Here is a 20,555-nt window from a genome sequence, read left to right as displayed (position 1 = left end):
ATATCTATTTAGAGAAAGTCCTTGTGCATCGGGTGCAATAAAAGTGGCGTGGAGTGCACCATCCAACTATCTTGGATCTTGTAGCCATCATTTTTCAACGTATATTTAATAGTACATTTAATATTTATAATTTTATTTTTTATTTAAAATTTTAAATGATAAATTTTTTTTTATTTGAAAAAAATTATGACATCTTGTAGTCAAATTATGATTTCTTGTGTACAGAAAATTATAATTTTTTTTTTTAGAAGTCATAAAGTGGAAAGAGCATTGTTGCCATTGAAAATTTATAAATTTTTAAATGATGAAAATAATCCTTTCTTTCTTATAACATTCCGTGGCTAAGTTATGAACAGAAAGTCATAGTTCGATCGCAGAATGTCATAATATGATTACAAAATATTATAATTTTTTTAAAAAAAATTATTTTTGTCGTTCAAAATTTCAAACGAAAAAATAAAACTGTAGACATTAAATATGGGTTGGAAAGCGATGGTTACATCATTCAATCAGATGGGACAGTATATTTTTTTTACACTGCATGTGGTGTACAAAGAATTATCCATCTTTCAAACTCGAGTCAATAATTTCAAAAAGTTAATGATGGGCCTTTCGGAATCATATAACTTGTTTTTGGATCTTGCCAAGAAAAAAAAAAAATCTAGATAAATTTAAATACCAGGTGTTTCATCTCATACCAGTATAAATCTAGCATGGGGAGCTTGAGTGTAAAAATTTCCCCAAGCTAAATGGGTACTGCAAACAAATTCCCCGATAATTGTCGATGGAGTGATTGACCATGTAAGAGTTCATGAAATCCACAGCATCATTTGTCTCTCGAAGGATATTAGTTTTCTTGAAATCCACCAAATCTTCTGCTATCCCCTACCTATCCATCAAGAGTTGGTGGGTACTAGTCGAACTATGATGCCTTCCCACCTAACCCATTGTCGTTGTGGAATCTCCCTTCGGAACTATGTGGTTGGCTCAAAGAATCGTGATAGTGTATCTCATGCCATGCCCCTCGTTTAGTGGTAGGAATAGAAATGTCGTGACAATGGAAACACCTTGCCGCTATGAAAGAAGCATTTGTGCCTCTAATCACAAATGGCGCACCATTACAATTGCCTCCATCTTGTACGCTAACTTCGTAGTTGATCTTTAGGTAACTGGGTGGTCGGAGATTTTAGTGAGGAGAAATCTGTGATGAAGTGCATTACCAGCAGGAGAATCATGATTTTTCCCAGTAGCCATTGATCTAAGGATGGCAAAATTGATCTGATCCGATAGGTATGCATCCTACCCAAATCCGATCAAATCTACAAAATAGGATTTGATCGGATTTGGGTTCGGATTTGGATAAAATCCAAAAACTATAGTACGGATATGGGTAGGATATGGATAGTACTGTTTTTTATCCAAATTCGAACTCGAATCCGAACCCGATCTGAACCTACGGATATGGATAATATCCGAATCCATACCCGAATATATATATTTATAATTTTATTTTGATAATTCTATTTTGGTTGATAATATACATAAAATTATTTTGATTATTTATATATTATATGTTAAATTGTAATTCTATTTTTATGTTTGATTTTTATAAATCTAGATCTATAAATTATGTTATATGTTGAATTGATAATTTTGTTTTGATTGGTAATATACATAAAATTATTTTAGTTATTTATTTTTTTTGGATATGGGATAGGCATTGGGCGGGTATGGGTTGGATATGGAGAAATGGATTATCCGTGGGTATCTTTGAATCTATTGGGTATGGATATCTCTTTTCTTATCCAATTGGGTATCGGGTAAGATTTGGGTATAGGGTATTAAGTTTGGATTTGGAGATGGATAGTACAATATTCGATCCAAATCCTATCTATTGCCATATTTACATCGATCACTAATTATAGAGCACATGATCACTGTAGCTTGTATTAAAACTCCAATGAGTACGTCTATGCAATAGATTCCTACATTCAAAGATAATAATTAATCAGATTCAATCAAATATGATAAGTAATATAAGTTTTTTTTTTTTACTAAAAGAAAGGAGCAGAGCTTACTAGAATTTAAAATAAACTAAAGTAACAACCTGTTGCAGCTTAAAACAGAATAAAGAAAGAAAGGCTTAACGGTATAAAGAGTGCACAGAACACCAAATATATAAACAGAGAAGGCCAACCCCAAACCCAGAAGTAATATAAGCCTCTTCAATCATTTTCTTTCTGCAGTAATTCTTGCTTGTGCCACCCTTCAGAAAGTCTTCTATCGGGAAGGACTGGAAAACATATTTTTACTTTATGTATTTGAATGATAAACTTTTATTAATTATGCAACTCATGCATCCAATTCATTGGAAACGTTAGGTTCTTACGTGGAAAAAAAAAAAAATCGTCATGCTGTCAGAACCAGCCAAAAAACGTGGAACTTTACATGATCTTTTTTTTTTTTTTTTCTCCCTTCGGATAAACCATTTTAAACTTTTAATTTTTTTTTTAATAAAAATTTTAGAAAGTGTTTGATCGAAAGAAAGTGGAGGTCAAAAATCAGAATAAAAATTGATGATTTTCATTCCAACTATTTGATTGAGAGGAGCTCCATTTCGATTCTGATTGCGGAGTAGAATGGAAATGATCTAATCTACATAGCACTCAATCCTTACTCTCATCTATGGATTCAAGGAGATGTTTGATTCGTGATCGTAATCGAAATTAGAATGAAAATTAAAATAAATTAGAATCAGAATTGAAATGGTTAAATTTTTTAAAGTGTTTGATTCGTGATTGAAATTAAAATTAAAATTAAAAATAAAATAAAAATTTAAATCTGAAGGGGAGAGTGGAGATCGAGTCCTGCATTGCCATTGATGACCCATTCTACAGGAAAAGATGACCATTTTATGATATATATATATATATATAGAGAGAGAGAGAGAGAGAGAATTCATGAATAGTGTTTAGGCTATACACAGTGAAAAAAAAAAAAAAAGATAACAATAGAAAAGACACAGATCGGACGGTCAGAAGGGAGCAGCGTACACAGAAACAAAGATCACAAGACAAAATCGACAGATCCGACGGTCAGAAGGGAGCAGCAGCGACGGCGGACCCTATTCGACGATAAGATAAGACATTAGGCCGGCTAACGGCGAGCGGCCAAACGAAGCAGAGAGAGAGACAGAGAGAGAGCTGCTGCGATGGAGAAGTACTTCGGGAAACGCTTATCGCGGCGATCCGGGCGTCCCTCACGCGGACCCGGACCGGTTCCTGAACATCTGGATCGGATCATTCACCTTCTCCGCGCTCACCTGGTTCGATCCCTACATGTGGAATCTCGCCAACCAGTTCAAGTGAGCTATTCCTCTCTCTCTCTCTCTCTCTCTCTCTGCGCATTGGTTAAGGTTTCTGGGTTTTGTCCGGCTTTTGGATTTCTCTTTCTGCTCTTTTGGGGATTTCTCTGGATTATTAGCATTAGTCTTTGGAAAATAGAAGTTAAATGGAAGTGAAATGCATGAAAATGTAATTTTTAATAGTAAATCATCGGGTTGTTGATTGAGATGATAAGTTGTGCAAATGTTAGTCGAGAAGTGGGAAAATTTATTTTTTGATTGCGCCCGGTGCGATTATGACGATTTGTAAAGGCGAGGATGGTCATTTAATGCGATTTGGAGTAAGAGTTGGTTATTGGATGCGATTTTGGGGGTTGGTTAAAGTCGTAGGAAAAATTAGATTTTAAGATGCCATCAGGAAACGTAGGTTCAGTTTGAAGGACGAAAGCAAAAGGGAAAAAATAGTTTCGGAAGGGCAGGTAAATCTTCATATAAGTAATTTTGTGGATAGATAGGTCGAGTTTGAGGAGAATGAGATGTTGGTGATTTAGAAACAACAAATCCTGTGGGCTGCCAGAATGGAAGCTGATGGACTGGAAATTGGCAAAATATTGCATTATTTTAGAGTCACAACTACGAGGTCTTCCATGCAGGTAGACTTTGTTAGCAGTTCTTTAGAAACTTTTCTTTTTGTTTTATATGATATTTAATCATTTCCTATCTTTAGTTTGCACCATTGCATATGGATTTTACTTTTTTTTTTTTTGTAATTATATAGCTCCTATATAAATGTATAGCATACTTTTATGTTGGCCTTTTTTTCTATCAAAGAATGGAGTATAAACTGAATGTAAAATTATAGGGGTAGCTCATGTAGGGACATGGGATTTTTTAGACTAGACAAGGTTAGCTGATAGTGTATTGTGAAGCCAACAACAACAAGGGCTTTAGAGCTATGGAAGGGAAAGGGAAGTTCTAGGAACACCTTAGTCATCGCAAGAAAAGAGTGCAAATTGTTGATTCTGACAAAAGGGTACAGTGTCTGATTGAAGTGGATGGCTAGGCAAGCTTAGTTAGCGTAGCATAAGCTGAACGATGTTACATGCTGGTCGTATTATTCTATTCATATAAAAATAGTTATATTCTGCTATAATTATCCTTAACTAATAGACATGCTCATCTGGCTCAGGGGGTTACGAAGTTCACCTTCCCTCTGGTCTGGTTTAGATTGTTGTCATAAATGCACATACATATAAAGCTATGTTTTAAGTTTAACTAGATAATGAATTGGGAATGATTTCACATGTTTGCTTCATTAGACCAGAATACTAGTCTAGCAAAATGGATATATGGTCACATGAGCTCCAACTGCATTGTGCAGTTGGTGGTAGTTTAAATCCATAATAATTATGAATACACCTTACTTGGTTATTTTGGATATGAGATACATAAACTGCATGGTCTTATTAGTGATTGTATAAATGGCACTAGTGCAAAGTCTATTTCAGATTAGAGTACGTGTGTGTAGAGGTTCCAGTGCAATCCAAACTAGTCTTAGATTGTCACAACAGTTTGTTAGTGGGCTCATCACATCCTGTTACATTTGGTCAAACGACAATTTTTGTAAGCTAGGCTTATCCATTAATACCCATCTGCCATTGGATTTGGTTGCAAGCTACTCCAAGACTCTGTCACCTTTGCAAAGAAGTAGATGGCTGAAGATGGAATACGGGCATTAAGCATAAGTTCTAGTTTTGTCATTCTATCTTGTAAACATTGCACAGGGTGGAAAGAGTTAATGTAAGGAATGCCAGTGAAGTTGGCGGTCTTTGACATTGTTTGTATCTATTATATGGTTATTTTATCTGTTTCAAAATTGAAGTAGCAAGGGGACAAAAGAGGATTAAGAAACCAGATATTAAAACCACAAAAAAGAAAATGCAGATTCAGTGCTTTCTAGCTCTTCTACTTCCATGTCTAAGAATAAAAGAATTGAGAATAGATGAGGAGGAAAGGAAAGAGGACTAGAAATTCTTTGATGCACAATTCATGATGTCTACAAAAGCTAGAGAATCTAGAGTATGGTAGTCTGTAAATCATGATGAAAGCCAGTCTTAATTATTGTAAGATTTTCCGATCTAAGTCTGTTGCTAAATCGAGATCCCTTAACTAATTCCTAGTCACTAATACTTCAACAAGAACAGAACTTTATCAAGTTGTAATTAAAGTTCTGATTTTTAGGGCTTGCCTTTGTTAAGCTGCTTTCTTGTTCTAGCAGTGAGAATGTAGAAGCCATGTAAGTGGAGTCTTTGAAATTTGCAACTTTGATTCAACATGCTTTTATCATGAGGTCGGAAGTAACTTAGCTCGAGACCAGAAGTCTAGAAAAGGGAATGGGAAAAAAAAGAAGTCTGAAAATTGCACATAGAGAAATTTAATTCTCATACAGATCTTTACACTGAATAATTTTAATGCAAAGCCAAATAGAGAGAGAGAGAGAGAGAGAGATCTGACTGACTTATCATGATTAATGTAACCTTTTTGTTAGTTGTTTTCTAAATACAGTCATATTAGAGTACATAAATAAGAATTTAACCATTTGATATCTGATTATTGATTCACCTAAAAAAACTGTATCTGAAAATATATATAGAAAGAAGATTCAATGCTTGGCATTGTTGCATCTTGAAACATTGCCTGATGTAGTTGATCTCTTGACTAGCGAATCGAACATGAAAACCAAAGTGAACTGCCATCTGTCACCAACTTTTTGCTAATATCCTGGAATTTCTTTAGTCATCCTATCATTATATATTATATTTTATGGCCTGAAGATTTATTTAAAATATACATTTTCGGCAGTTTGAAGGATGTTAAAAAAAGAGATGTGGTTAGACAGGGTGGTTGGATGGTTTCTTTCCATGGTAAAAGTATTTTTTGGGGCTCAGTTTGATTTAGAAGTTTGTGAAGTGATACAATTATGGGATGAACTAGTGAAAGGAGTTGAAGCATAGTTTATGCATCCTTGCTGAGTTAGGACTATTTTTTTTTTATTTTTTATTTTTTTGGTGGGGGAGGGGGGTTAGGTTTTATCTGTATGTCCATTCTGATTTATTTTGGAAACATATTCTTTGCATCAAGTCTGATGGTTTTAATGTTGCATATAACATGTTGCAAGTTTGAAATGATATTCCTTTTCTAGACACGAGTCAATCAAATTGGATGTACGGTCAATCAAATTGGATGTACAGCAGGAGCTGGGTAGTGGCTAATTTTTAAGAGGATGAAATTTACCTATTGACTTAACTTTTTTATTTGGTTTTGCACTTAATTACACACAATTTATTATATGAAACCAAATCTCTGTATTTTGTTTCACTATATCTGATAAGTGCTATCATTATTGTTTGTTGACAGTCAAACAAATATACTTCCAGTCATCATGTCCTTTTCTTTCTTTTACTTTTCTTGATTAGTTCTAGCCCACTTGTGGATTGGTTGAAAATTCCTGAGCCACACAACTTGTCAATTGACACCATTAAACTTGTCTTAAAAAGACTTCCGAGTATAGATGTGTTTTAATATTCTTTTTGCACCTCAACACCTTCTCTTTTCCTCCCTTCTTGAAAGATCACTGTTTCACATCAAAATTTTTGCTCGATAGTTAACAGCTCATCCACTTTTTTTTTTTTTTTTTGGTTCCTTTATCTGTTTTGCAGCTTACAAAGATTTTAGTACTCATCATAGCTTATTTACTTTGTGCATTCTGGAATCATATGTTTGCAGTTGGCATGATAAGGCTATATGATGTTTGAACACTACCACTGGAAGAAAGCAATGGAGAAGAACCAGCCATACCAGTTCAAGGTGACGTCTTTAAATTCTTGCTGCTAGTATTAGCTATCACATTCAGAACTTGCTCTCTTTTCTGTTTCTGCCTTTTTTTACCTTGGCAAATACTTTCCGAAATAATGGGCAACATTTGGGGAACCATGCTGGATTTAGAATTGGAGTGCGTTGGAGCTCTCCTTGTTCTTTCGGTATGGGCTGGAAGTGGTCTAACACTGGCAGAACATACTGAAATAGTATAAAGTGATTATGTCAATAGTTCATCCAGTTTCTGTAGTTCCAGTTTGCAGAATTAGGCAATTGCACAAAACATATTGGATTGGGAAACTGTACTTGACAACCCGTCAAGTTGTATTTGTTGTTGCATTGGCTTTTTATCTGACCTTTTTTTGCCTGTTATTAGTACTAATTTCCTTCCTTCTTTTTTTTTTTTTTAATGTTTCCAGTGGAACCAGTACATGAGAAAACCATTGCGGTATTCATACTACTACAACTGGCCCGTTTACTTCCCATAGCTGCATCAATTCTACTATGTTGTTTTCTTAATAAAATCTGGGTAATTTTGGACTTTCTATGTAAATTGGAGATCATGTTACCAATTCATTTAGTTGTATGTGTGGTAGTTACTGCTGTCAGTAATCTATCTCTTTCATTTATTGGGATATGGAAATTGCATAAATGCAATGAATTGAAGATTTGAAAGAAAGAGCATGTGCAGAGACATGAATCTTTAGAACAAATAATGGCTTCTGACCAGGTACAATTAGTCCATAGTAACAATTTTACAAAGTCCATGGTAACAATTTTCTATATGAGTGAGTTTGAATAATTCTTTACAATTTTTCTGTTTTGTTTCTATGTACTGTGCCGGCTGTTGCTTGTCATGAGTGTGGATCGGATGTACCATGATTATCTGATTGGGCTAATAGTATTGTTATTGACAAAATATTTGTGGAATAATGGATAAAAACAGGGGAGCCGATGCCACTCGTGGCATTTGGTGTGATACGGAGGCAAATGATAACAGCGAAGTCTCCAAGGCTGATTGTCTTCCTTGTTTTTGTTCTTGAAAAATTTATGGATTTTTATTTCTGGTATGTTAGCTAAGTTTTGTTGACATTTGTTGACTCAACCTCTCTACCTCAGTATGTGCACGTTGCAACCAATGTTGCAAGGGTCCACTTATTAAATTTGGATGAGCTGGAAATGTGGCTAATATGATATGCAGCTGGTGGAGAGTTGGGAGAGGGCTACCCTGCATTGTGGATGCTGGCTTGGATGCACTGAACATTGAATTGACTCTTATCGATTTATCTCTTATTTTAATATCTTCAGTTGTGTGGGCACTTGGATTTTGAGGTGCATCTATAATGGAACATGCGCCCATGTTATGAGGTTAATATTATTGGAAGCATTGAGAATAATTGCAGAGTCTTTTTTTTTTCGAAGATGATTAATTACAGAGACCTGCCAAGTTGGATGTCGTAGTTTCCCACTTTTTAGCAGTGTTGGTCCACGTTTGGGTTTGCATTGAAGAGCACCAAACCTGGCTATCTTTTGAGACGACTGTTTGATCTTGGACCTGCAGGTCATATTGGACTTTAAGAGCAACTTTTCTGCTATCATCTATTGGAGAAGAGGTGTGAGCTAGATGAGCCAAAATCCTGGTTTATTTTAGTCGATATATCAAGTAGAAAAATTTGGTGGGAATCAAGATTTTCTAAGATCTTAACTAATAGTCTCAGACCAAGATATTGAAACCTCGGTTAATTGAGTAAATTCGACATTTACAACTATATTAAAATATTGATTTTGACATTTGTTACCTCAAAAGTTAAGTAAAAAATGATTAAAGAATGTCGGCTGAGATGCTTATTATAATGTCGGATGATATCCAGTATTTTTTTATTGCTTTATATTAGTTGGAATAATGGGACTGATATTTTTATGTGTATTGTATCTAGGGTATGATGGTGATGCATGTGGAGATCTTAGAAGAGATGTTAGGTCGGTTTAGATTAGTTGGATTATTTTAGATTGAGTGATACTCTATACAGTTCCTATGATTTGTATTTATATTTGACCCATCAGTTGTTGGGTTTTTGGTTGTTTTTTCTCTAGTTTTAGGTTTGTTTCAAAAGCACCTTCTAGATAAGTTAGCAAATATTTTGTTCAAAATAATGCATGCAGAAGGCATAGTCATGTAAGACAATTTTGATGACTAGATACTATATATCCAATGGGATGTTTCCTTAGCAACTATGTCATTTGCCTAATTGGTTTTTTTTGTTGAAATTACCAATAATAATTCATAATTTTTTGGGATATATAAACACATGTTTTTTATTTTTTTTTAAAGATGTTGAAAGAAACAGGTCATAATATGTATCTATAACGTATGACTTTAATATGATATGCAACTCAAACATTTAATTTGTTTGGTCGAAGAAACGAAATTCTAAAAATAACTGTTCTTAAAAAAACAGGAAATTGAGGCAGAAGGGGTTGTGGTCCAATATTCTAGGGTGTCTTTGGTGCATAGACAATCAAATAATATATAAGTGATGAATCTAAGTCCTTTATGCATTGGTATTTTTTTAATAGCTACCTTGTCTAGAACTGGATTCTGTTAATAGAAACCTAGTCTAAAATTCCAGTTTGAAGTGTTGCATATAAATTGGACTATTGCGCAAGGCTCGGTGAAGAATACTTGGTCATGTAAAAAGAAATTGGTTAATTACATCTGTGCTTTTTATTAACCTACTAATTTTCTGTTGTTAACATTTATTTCATAACCTTGGCAACAATACATTGCAATTAAAGGTATAAGGTTGAAAAATAGCTAATTAGGCTAAAAAATATGTTATGAAGCAAGTGGACATGTGGGAAGGGTTGCCACATTGTGGACATTGACCACTGAAATGAATTTTATCAATTTATTCATTCATGTTCTTACACTATCATCAAATATGAGGGCTTTGATTTTGAGATGCACATGTAGTGAAACATATGCCAATGTTTTGAGGCCTTAAGGGGCAAGATTCTCATGGGAAGCATGAGATGCACCTGAAGTGAAACATATGCCCATGATTTATGAGGCCTTGAGGGTCAAGATTCTGCATGGAAGCTTGGAGATCGGTCGTAAGGATTTGCCGAAAGTTGTATCTCAGCCATAGTAAGGTACATATTTCTTGTTACCACAATTATAAACAACATTAATTAGTAAAGGCTAACTACTTGTTGGAAGTTGTTTGCCACCTGCTCCCGAAGCAAGGGGTGTTCATGTTGGATCTGTTTCAAGCGGATGCCAATATGATGTAGCTGACTGGATGGGTGAGTTTTGTGCTGCAGTGATGGTACTTGGAGTAGAGGGAGCCAACACAGTTCATCTGGTTACAATTTGGCTAGCATGATCAAGTATAATTAGCGAGTCAATTAGGGTTTTCGGTTCTCAGCCATCCCAACTTCTTTCTTGTATGGCTGTAGCGGGCGGTGTTAAGTTGAGCTGTCCTTTATCAGCACAAAAGAGCTCATCAAAATGGAAAAAAGTTAGAGATCATCCATCCGATCATCGCTCCATTCACCAATATAATGCAGAAGTCGGTGATTGATTTAGTAGATGGGTTTGATCAACACCACTGACCTATTCATGTACTGTACCAATCCTCGAGTGCCATATCAGCTTGGTAGCTTTATTCTAATATGTACATGTATGCATGCATGTATGTTTGTATGTATGTATCACATGATTTTTCATACTGTCAAGTTCATTTGGTTTAGCTGGTAGAAGAACTGTAATCTAGAATGATTTTTCTCAAAAGACAATAAACTAGGAAGGTTGGAATGTACCAAAAAGCAGTGGAGTATGACGAATGAACAGAAGCTTATGACGCAGCAATCAAGAATATTTAATTGTTGATCTTTATGTCAGACAGTGTGGGCTTGGATTAATCAGTCGCCTCTGCCTTCTGTCTCTCTGACATCAGCCAATTTTGGATGACACTTAGGAATTGCCTTCCACTAATACACCAACATCCCAAGAGGATGCTTGTTCCTAGATTCTTGGTGCAGTCAGTAAAGGTCTGTATTAACAAGCTAACTAGATGGAAGTTTTCCTGAATTTACTTCATTCAATAGCATTACTTCTGCAAATAACAAACTTAATAAAAAGGAATCGACATACCTCCATTCTTGATTCTGGCCTGACCATGCAGCGGACCGGTTTTCATGGTCGAGTGGTCGCAGTCAAGTCCAAGGAAATTAATGGCTAAAGATGGAGATCTCGAATGATTCCCGAAGATATGTATTTCTCGTAACCCTCAAGTAAGATTGAAATTGGATGGAATATAGATAAGATATCAGTGTATCTATATCCATTTATGTTTCGATTCATGATTGTAGATATGGATACGAATGTTCGCGGATGCAAAAATTTATATTTATATTTATTTTAAACGAATATGAATATAAATTGAATATCAAAAATATAGATATAAATATAGATATAAGTTAGATAATTAAATTTTATGATCGATATTATTAAGTAGATGATAAATCAAGTTAATAGTGTATTAACGTAATAATCTATTTTTCTTAAAAATTCATTGGTGCTATAGAATCAAATAGGGCTAAAATAGAATTGGGTATTTAAAATACATTAAGTAGTTTTTTATCTATATCTATATTCATTTTTTTTTTTATGGGTATGGATACAAAAATGGATAGTAGCATGTACCTGAACTCCCGTGTTCCGATAAATTTGGATATACAAATAAATCTGAATGGATATTATCCATATTTTTTATTGCAACTCTCATGTATTATTCTCAACAGTAGATATAGAAGGGAGTAGGGAGGGGCCAGTGGCAATAGGAAGAGGGGACCATCTCTAACATAGCATGGTCCATTACTTGAAAGCGGACAACAACACTGCAAAATCCCTGTCATGGCCTGCGTATCCTTTTCTACCTTTTTTTTTCCCCCTCCGAGGGACCACTACCTACCATCCCATCTAAAGGCAAAATGCCGCTTTACATGCATCACTTATCTCTCCCCCCCCACCAATTTAGACTTTTGTTCGTTCTATTTCCTTGGGTCTTACGCAGCCTTGATAATTACTACAATCGCCTTTGCCTTGTTAGAGCAAACAAAGCAATCCATCACCTAAAACACAAGCTCTCTCTCTCTCTCTCCAGCACACTCCTTGCACCAACACTTGGTTGCTACTTTTAGAACTCCAAACCCTTGGTCCAGATCAATCTCCTATAAGCCTTCTTTCTTTTGTTTTCTGTTTTCTTTGTTTTTTAAGATCTGCAAGCCAAAAGCCTTCTTGCGATGCTCTCCACTTTAAGAAAACATATGAGAATGAAACCAAAAACAGTATTTTCCTTCTTTTAATTCTTTGGTTCACCAAGATTAGAAAAAGAACTTTTTTTAAAAAAAAAAAAATATTAGAGTTATGACAGAATTATGAAAGTCAAACTCATATGAAAGAAAAAGGGAACAAAAGCCTGTTTTTTTTTTTCCCCTTTATTTTACATGGTGGTGTTGGTGGTGAAGAGGTCGAGAGTAAGTAATCGGCACAACAGATTCCAAACAGTACTTACAGGCACACACCTAAACCAAGAACTGGAGGGAAATGGAAATATTTGTGAAAACTCATTCCTTTCACTATGTAATCCTAAAGTACTCCCTACTTCCAAGACAGTCCTAAATCTCGTTATTGAAATATATATATATATATATATATATCTAAATAGAACTGTTTTGCGACAATATTAAAGTGATGCATCATGGTGAGGGCCGGGAAAAACCAAACAAATACATCATCACCTTAGTTTCAATCTCCTATAATATGACACAAACTCCAGCCTAGACATCCAGCATCCACCCTTTGTGAAAATTAATCACCTTCCTGGCCGAAAAAAAGTTATCTTTAACAAATAATAATAGTGTCGACTTTACAGTAAATTTAATGCCACTGCACTTTGCAAGAAATCTTATTTACTGTCCATTATATCTCTCACTCCCATATATCAAAAGAGAATAGAAAACTTCATGCGATTTCCAACACTTGAGAAAACCATATGCTTGACCTAAAAGAAGCACATTAAACTCAGAACTGCCTGTAGAATCCTTATTATGAAGGTGGTTGAAGTATGCGGTCGCCCGAATGGCCACTGTTTCTTCTTGTATGCACATCATCTAGCCTTCTTGATGGTCTTGAGGATGGTGATGTTTAAAGCCGAAGTTTGGTTGGAGAAGTTTCAAGCTTGGATCACCTGTAAATTGCAATGAATTTCTGAGAGAAGTTGATGGGAGGAACTTTGAAGCTGAGTTTGCCATATCAAGGTGGTGGTACTGCTTTGCAAAGTCAGTTGAGGCATTCATATATGCCGCAAACATCGATCCTGGCTGATAATTATGGAGCTCTTCTTCTTGAGGTAAATGGCTTCCCAAATGGGATATATGTTCATTAGGAGGATTCCAGTGATGGTAGGAGGTGTACATAGCATTATTCTGCATTCCATCACTTCCTACATCATTTCCTTTGATCATGCTGCCTTTGTCAATGTTGGGTTCTTTCATGGTTGCCTTCTCTTTATTCTTCATAAGAACATTTGAACTCCAAAATGTGGATTTCTGCACCATCATTTCATTTGCACCAGTATTATTGTCAAGCATGTCTCCATTTGCCATAGTTGAAGAAGAGGCTAATTGGCGAGCTCTATCATCATAAACAAGCTCAGCACCATCTCTAAAGGGGAGAAAAGAGGGAGCTTTATTTGGAGCCAATTTATGAGAGGTTGCCATGGACTGAGAGAATTGGATGAAAAATTCTGGTGGCAATTGGAGTGGAGGAAGCTTATCGATCTCATGTTGAGCAGCATTAAGCAGCCAATCCACAACTTTGCTAGGCTGGTTAAGCCCTAGCTTATCCTGGAGATCATACAATTGAATGGCAGCTGGTACCGACAGCCTCACACGCCTATCCCTTAATCCTTTTATAGTCCTGACTTTGCTATGCCTATCTTTTCCTCCAAATGTGCGTGAGACTCTTACAATTCTTGGATTTTTCAGTGCCGACCACAGTCTCGAACTCACAGCGAACCTGTCATCATTGGTGCCTCCTCCTTGCTTAGTTAAAAGCTCTTCTTCTCTTGAATCTCTGATCATTGTGATACTTTCATCACTTTGTAAGCAATTAGTCAATTGAAGTTGAGGATTCCCTGCATATGGTGGGCTCTTCATCATTCTAGCATCAAGTAAACAACAGAAATTTACATTATGTGGTCTTTCTGCTTCATGAAAAATGGAGATTCACCTTAGTTCAAGTCCTTAAAAGTTGGATCTATGAACAATTTCTTTTTCATTCATAAGAGTTACACGTTAAAGGAACTATTCTATTAAAGAAAAAGACTCTTTGTTCGTGTATCGGTATTTGATGATTCATGTAGTCTGTAGATGCGCACGTTAACACAGTATAAAGGCAACAGAAACTGCAAATCTGCACCATAAATTTGAATCTCATGGCCAACACGAGCACATGTATAGAAGCGCAGAGGGGCTGTGTGTGTGTGGGAGCAGGAGGAAGGGAGGGAAGGAGAGATTTAAGTCCAAAAATTCTTGATGAAAACAATTTTACATTTGTATGGTAAATTGAGAAGAAACTTGCGAGAAACATTACGATCTGTAATATATAGTTAATCTTTTGGGCATATCAAAGATTAAAAAAGAAAATGAAGAATTAACAAGAGGAGAATCTGCACTTGTCTGGACTTGCATCCAATAATTCTCAGCGACATCAATTTATGTTAGATGGTGTGAGATCTATGTCCTTGGAACTAAAAAATTTGGAATAATCTGATATTTTAAAGTTCCTACATATTTAAATCTATTGTCCATGAAATCAATTCTACTTCATGAAGAGAAGATAACTTTTTCAATAATGTGCAAACAAGCAACGACACACACCCCTCTTGATTTTACCTAAAAAAAGAACTCTATTTTATTGGTAGACAATTGAGGAAAGCTAACTCTCCTTTATTCACTATAGCAATGAAAGAAATGTAGGATTAGCTTACCTGTAAGTGCAAAGATCATGAAAAGTTATCTTCCTCAGTGGTTCAGCATGAAAAGCTACGGAGTGGGACTGTGAGCCTCCAAATTCGCTCTACGCTGGTGAAATTCATTGTAGGGTTCAAATTTGAACAGATCTTGTACTGAATTCATAAGCAATTGAAGGAAGATTTGCACTTTGAGATAGAGAAGATGCTCGGCTTGCGAAAGGACTGAAAAAGAGAAAGGAGTTGTCCATTTGCAGACATGTGGTGCACATTCATGCCTATCAAATTGACAAAAAAGACATCATTTTTATCTTTTTTCTGATCACATAGATCGCGCAACCACCGCCTTATTGCCAAGGGCAAGTTGGTCTCTTATCTTAGATTTTTTTTGCATATGTATTCGGTATTGTCGTAGATGTACCAATAAGTGTTATAATTTGTATTAGAGAATCTTTGTACCTTAGAGTATAGATCGTCATAGAAGGGAAATGCTGCGGTGGCTAGTTGAGAATCACGAGCAGAAAATTGGAAAAAAAAAGCTTTATTCAACTCTTGGGACCATCGAAATTAATTTCTACAACTTTGATGGCATATCCTTGTCAACAACTTTGCACAAAACATACAAATGGATGTTATTACACTCTACATAGCCATAATCATGTATAATCCATGTGATACAAAAGAAATATCATGGTATAAAACAAGACCAATTTAAAGAAAAATATCAAGTTACTCACCAGTAACTTATAGAACATAAGCAAGCAAAGATCTATTGTGAGATCGAGAAGGTATAGCCTGATTTTCTAACTTTTAGCAATATCAGAACTTTATCTTATCATTCTGGTGCATCATATATATATATATATATATATATATTTGATTAAGTGGTGCATCATAATTTTAAAGAGAATACTAACTCTATATGAAATAGTCAAATTTTTGAAATTAGAACAAGAATTTTACATGCGATATCAATTAATTGAAAGTGTAAAACAAGGTGAGGATTGATCCATATCTTGGTATCACATGCTATAATTTTATATAAGAGAAAAGGAACCCAGTTATACTTAGTCCATTAGTACAAATACAAGGACCTTCCTCAAATGCATGTATACCTGAAGCCCTAGGAAGCTACAATATTAACCTTCAAAAAAAAAAAGAAAAAGAAAAAGAAAAAAGGAAGCTACAATATTAACCCAGGGACCAACATAAGCTCATTAAGACATCCACAAATGCTGGGAGGACCACACAACTTGCAATACTTCTTTTTGCAGGCAATAAGCAAAATGAATCCAATGCAGATATTGAAGGTCACAAACAAATAAAGGCATATTGTAATAGTGCCTGGATCTTCATTATGGCTCATAGATGCACCATAATCGATCGCGCTCAACATCATGCCAACATGTAAAGCATCTTCAAAATTTAGTGCTTAAAATGCTTCCCCCTGTCAGTTTTCTAACAATGAAACTGTTTGGAAATAGGCTTACCTATCTTGGACTAGCACATACAATCATTACAGAAGAAGAGAGAAAAGCATGGCAAAAGTCCTATTGTTCCTGCAAAATAATCCACTTGAATCGAATACGAGATTACTTTTCAAGAAAAGACCGAAGGATTAATCATATACTTCAACAACAAGCTGAAGTGTTCGCCTCATGCTACCATAATCTTCTGCTGTAGTGTGTTCCCATGTGGGTTTCATCTCGTCAAATTAATATCAGAAGTCCTCATCTCCTTCCACTGGCTCTTTGAAGCTGTTCTTCGCTCATGCAATATCGCCTAGAAAAACAAACAAAAAAACAAGAGAGAGAGAGAGAGAGAGAGAGAGAGAGAAATTACATGCTTTTTATCCACAGAATAGAGAGAGAGCGAGAGATCATTACATGCTTTTCATCCATAGAATAAGTATTTTATAGATGCTAAAACTTTTCCTATATATTTCTATCTGATAATTCGGTAACAAAACAGCGTAGGATTAGTTACTCTAGGTTTCTGAATTCTACTACAAGGACTAAATTATACTTGATGCTTAGAAACGCCAAAGAGAAAATCTCTTCCTTCCTCTCCCGAGTCCTCTCTGGGATCTTGCTACACCACTGCGAGCATGCACTGCAAATCCATAACACTCTTAAACAAACATACTCTTCTTTGAGACAACAAAGACTACCAAAGAGTTGGAGCATAAAAAGAGGGGCCCCGAGTGGTGCAAAACTATATGATCTCTGGCACAGTTGTTAGTCTTCTTTACCCGCGACCCCAAACCAGCTCTCTCCAGGAGCAATAGCTTGAAAATATCCAGCTTTGCGACTCTAAATATTTCTGAGGTCACAGGCTACAAACCATCATCGCGCCACTTATTATTCACTCCACTTATTATTCAAATTTCAAAGCTGCGGTATAAAGGAATATGATTCTTTTTTTTATATTTACATATAAATTAAACGGATGCTATCTGTCCCTTTTTGCAGGCTCCCTTGCATCACCAAACCCCAGAAACAGGCACCTCTGCTGTCCTGGTTGGCAGAGAAGAAATGGCCATCTTCTGAAATCCTCAGGGATGGGTTGCTTTCATAATTTAACAGTTGTCATATGCCAATCTTTTGAGGGTGCTTGTGCAATATCTATATCTAGGATTTTTTTTGAATTTCACATGGAAGCCAAAGTTCTGATGCTTTTGCACTGAGAGAGAGAGAGAGAGAGAGAGGGCAAAGCTTTGAAGAGAAAGGTGGGGTGTGGAAATGCCAAAGTACTCAGGCCTTAATCCGAAAGAAATGATGGTCCCAAAAGCAGTTAATTGGTAGTCATTCACTAACTGGCTGAGTTGGTCAATCCTAGTGTATTTAATCTGAAGAAAGCTTACAGTTTCTGTCCTTGTTGAGTCTTTTAAAGACATGCTAGCCCAATCCAGTAAGGGCTGCCAAAAAATAACACTTCACATTGCTAAAATAGCAACCCTCATGTAACAGTATCTACTTGAAATGGATTGGCGACATTCATTTACCACAGTAAAATGACGTTTTGGACAAGGAGTAGGCAGTTTCATTAAGCTAATGAAGGTACATCAAAAAGGGTATCTTATGCATATTAGACTTTTTGAAACGAAGGGGTTAACAATTGTCTCCCGTGTAAGTGGTTTCTCTTGTATGTTTGCATTTCTACTTGATTTATTTCTCTTTCAATCTGCAAAATTTGAAATCTTCTTTTCTGCACTTCTCTCAACCTTTATATCTTAAAATGAGAAATAACTGTTGTATTTACTTAATATTAGTGACTGAAACTATTGCTCAACTTTTAAGTCTAATTTACATGTATAGAGTAAGAATTAAACAAAAATCAGAAGCATCTTTTGGTGTCATCTTTACAACTAGCATGCAGCATGCAGACCTTTCAGTTTACACCATGAGAGGGTAAGTTTGGGGCCTTATTTATGCCTCCATATCATTATCAAATAAAATATATGCCTCCAGTTTAGAATGAATTTAATCAATGATTCTTGCATGACAAAAATTGTCAACAATATATTGAGGTTTGAACTGAACCCATGCTACCATACGTCATCCATCAATCTAAATTAAATCACACGGTCCTCACTGATCTCTCTCTTTCTCTGAGGGTGCCCACTGTCTGTGTATGTGGGTGGCTAGGCTCTCGATTTTTTAGTAACTAAAGGAAACTATATATAGCCATCATCGCTCAATGGATACAACAGAATGCCTTTTTTTTCCCTACCATCATTTATTCCCTGACTAGGGAGCCCATTTGCTTTGTTTGGTCATGACTGATCGTTGAATAAGTGGAAGGAAGATGAAAAGGGAATAAATGAAATGAACATCTTGTAGGGAAGAGGGTACACAAAGTTTGCATTATTTCTTTTTGTGGATTACTTGCAGATCTCCTTCCTCTTGATATATGCATGGAGTGCATTGAATACGTCTATTGCCTTGATGATCTTTCTCCTTCCGTTGCACCATCCTTCTCATGAGTCCCCTCAATGTGTGTTGTGTGTGTGTGTGTGTGAGAGAGAGAGAGAGAGAGGTGTATGTGCATGTATGACAAGGAACTAGGGAGTCCGTGCTTGCATGGGACAAAGCTAGCTAGATGTTGCTTCCATGTGTTGCAATGGGTTCCTCAGAGGTCATTGGTCCAAAATAAAGGCAATCATTTACCTAACAAGTGAGAAGGTGGTGGTCACTGTGGTGTGCTCATTGGTTCTTTAAACAAGAGTAAATATTCGTTACAATGGTGATACCACATCAAATTTGTAATAAGCCAATTAAAAATCGAAAATCAATGGGGTAGTATGGGGTATCATTATGGGAATCAGTGGAATACATGGCAAGCAATGAAATGCAAGCGTTCTCATGGGTTGTGATAAATTTGACGTGGTATCACCGTTGCAATAAAATTTTTTTTGAGAACATATACATGGCTCATTGCTGTCCCTTATGTCTTTGTGGTCCTTCAACTTGTGTCACTTGTTTCTCCTTTAACCAATTAAGTGATACAAACAAGATCTAGATGGATCACATATCAGTGTGGCACCAATTTAAAACACTTTTTGTGTATTACTAAAGCAATTGAGATTTTCATTTCAAGAGTGATGAAAGCTTGTGAATTAACGATCAGGCAACATAGGTAGGTAGGAGATGATCTTGGAGGCAAATTACTCACTAAGGAGGCCTAGTTATGGTCAGAAACTTTAAGTTTGAGAAACAACTGTGAATCCATCATCTCTCAATCTACTATTAGTTAGAACGAATATCCGAGTCGATGAAATCTCATGTTGATACAAGAGATTTTATTTTCCCCATGCAGTATTTGGTCGGGCTTCCACCAATCTTAATTCTCAAAAGAAAAAAAAAATCTATTTTCAATGTTCCTTTCAGCGTCTAGGTGGCCTATGATCTATCTTTTTCACTTACTTAATGAAATGAAATGGATGGGATCTGCTATATTTTTCATCCACCAAAAATAAGAAAGAATAACAAGAAAAAACAATACCAAATAGATTAATTTATTCAATAATGTCATTCCTTTCATACTGTTTTCCAAAAATATATTTATACCTCTTCAAGTTTGTCGATTTTGCAGTGTGACCTTTCATCTTTAAAAAGTCTCAAAACAGGCTTTCAAGTGATATTATATTTTTTGATGAAATTTTCAAGATGTATTTTGTTAACAAAGTTGCACCCTCCATCCAACTTCTTTAAACGTCTTTTGGTAAAAGACTCAAATAACCTTTCGCATGTTAGTTTTAAAATCTATTGAAATTTATAAGATGCCCTTGTCTCCTA

The 20,555-nt window shown here is 35.7% G+C and overlaps 1 protein-coding gene and 1 pseudogene across 2 annotated transcripts; one reads left to right on the top strand and one right to left on the bottom strand.

Moving 5' to 3' along the window:
- The first annotated feature begins 3,046 nt into the window (after positions 1-3,046).
- On the top strand, positions 3,047-7,854 carry LOC105058096 (uncharacterized; annotated as a pseudogene).
- A 5,253-nt stretch (positions 7,855-13,107) lies between these two features.
- LOC105058094 (uncharacterized) lies at positions 13,108-15,525 on the bottom strand. Of its 2 annotated transcripts, none has more exons than XM_010940887.4 (2): positions 15,277-15,525; positions 13,108-14,447 (listed from the first exon to the last, which is right to left on the bottom strand). In XM_010940887.4, the coding sequence occupies exon 2, from the start codon at positions 14,444-14,446 to the stop codon at positions 13,397-13,399; it is 1,050 nt and encodes a 349-aa protein (XP_010939189.1). In that variant the 5' UTR covers position 14,447; positions 15,277-15,525; the 3' UTR covers positions 13,108-13,396. The 2 variants fall into 2 exon arrangements, with proteins under 2 accessions (XP_010939189.1, XP_010939190.1); XM_010940888.4 differs by having other exon boundaries at positions 13,108-14,421; positions 15,277-15,524.
- Positions 15,526-20,555: the final 5,030 nt, after the last annotated feature.

Source organism: Elaeis guineensis, chromosome 15, assembly GCF_000442705.2.
Source record: "Elaeis guineensis isolate ETL-2024a chromosome 15, EG11, whole genome shotgun sequence".
Classification (NCBI taxonomy): Eukaryota; Viridiplantae; Streptophyta; class Magnoliopsida; order Arecales; family Arecaceae; genus Elaeis; species Elaeis guineensis.
Note: the sequence above shows the minus strand (reverse complement) of the source record. Positions and strands in the feature narration are given on the sequence as shown.

Coding starts and splice junctions, on each gene's coding strand:
- LOC105058094 (XM_010940887.4), bottom strand. CDS start 14,446: ATGATGAAGAGCCCACCATATGCAGGGAATCCTCAACTTCAATTGACT.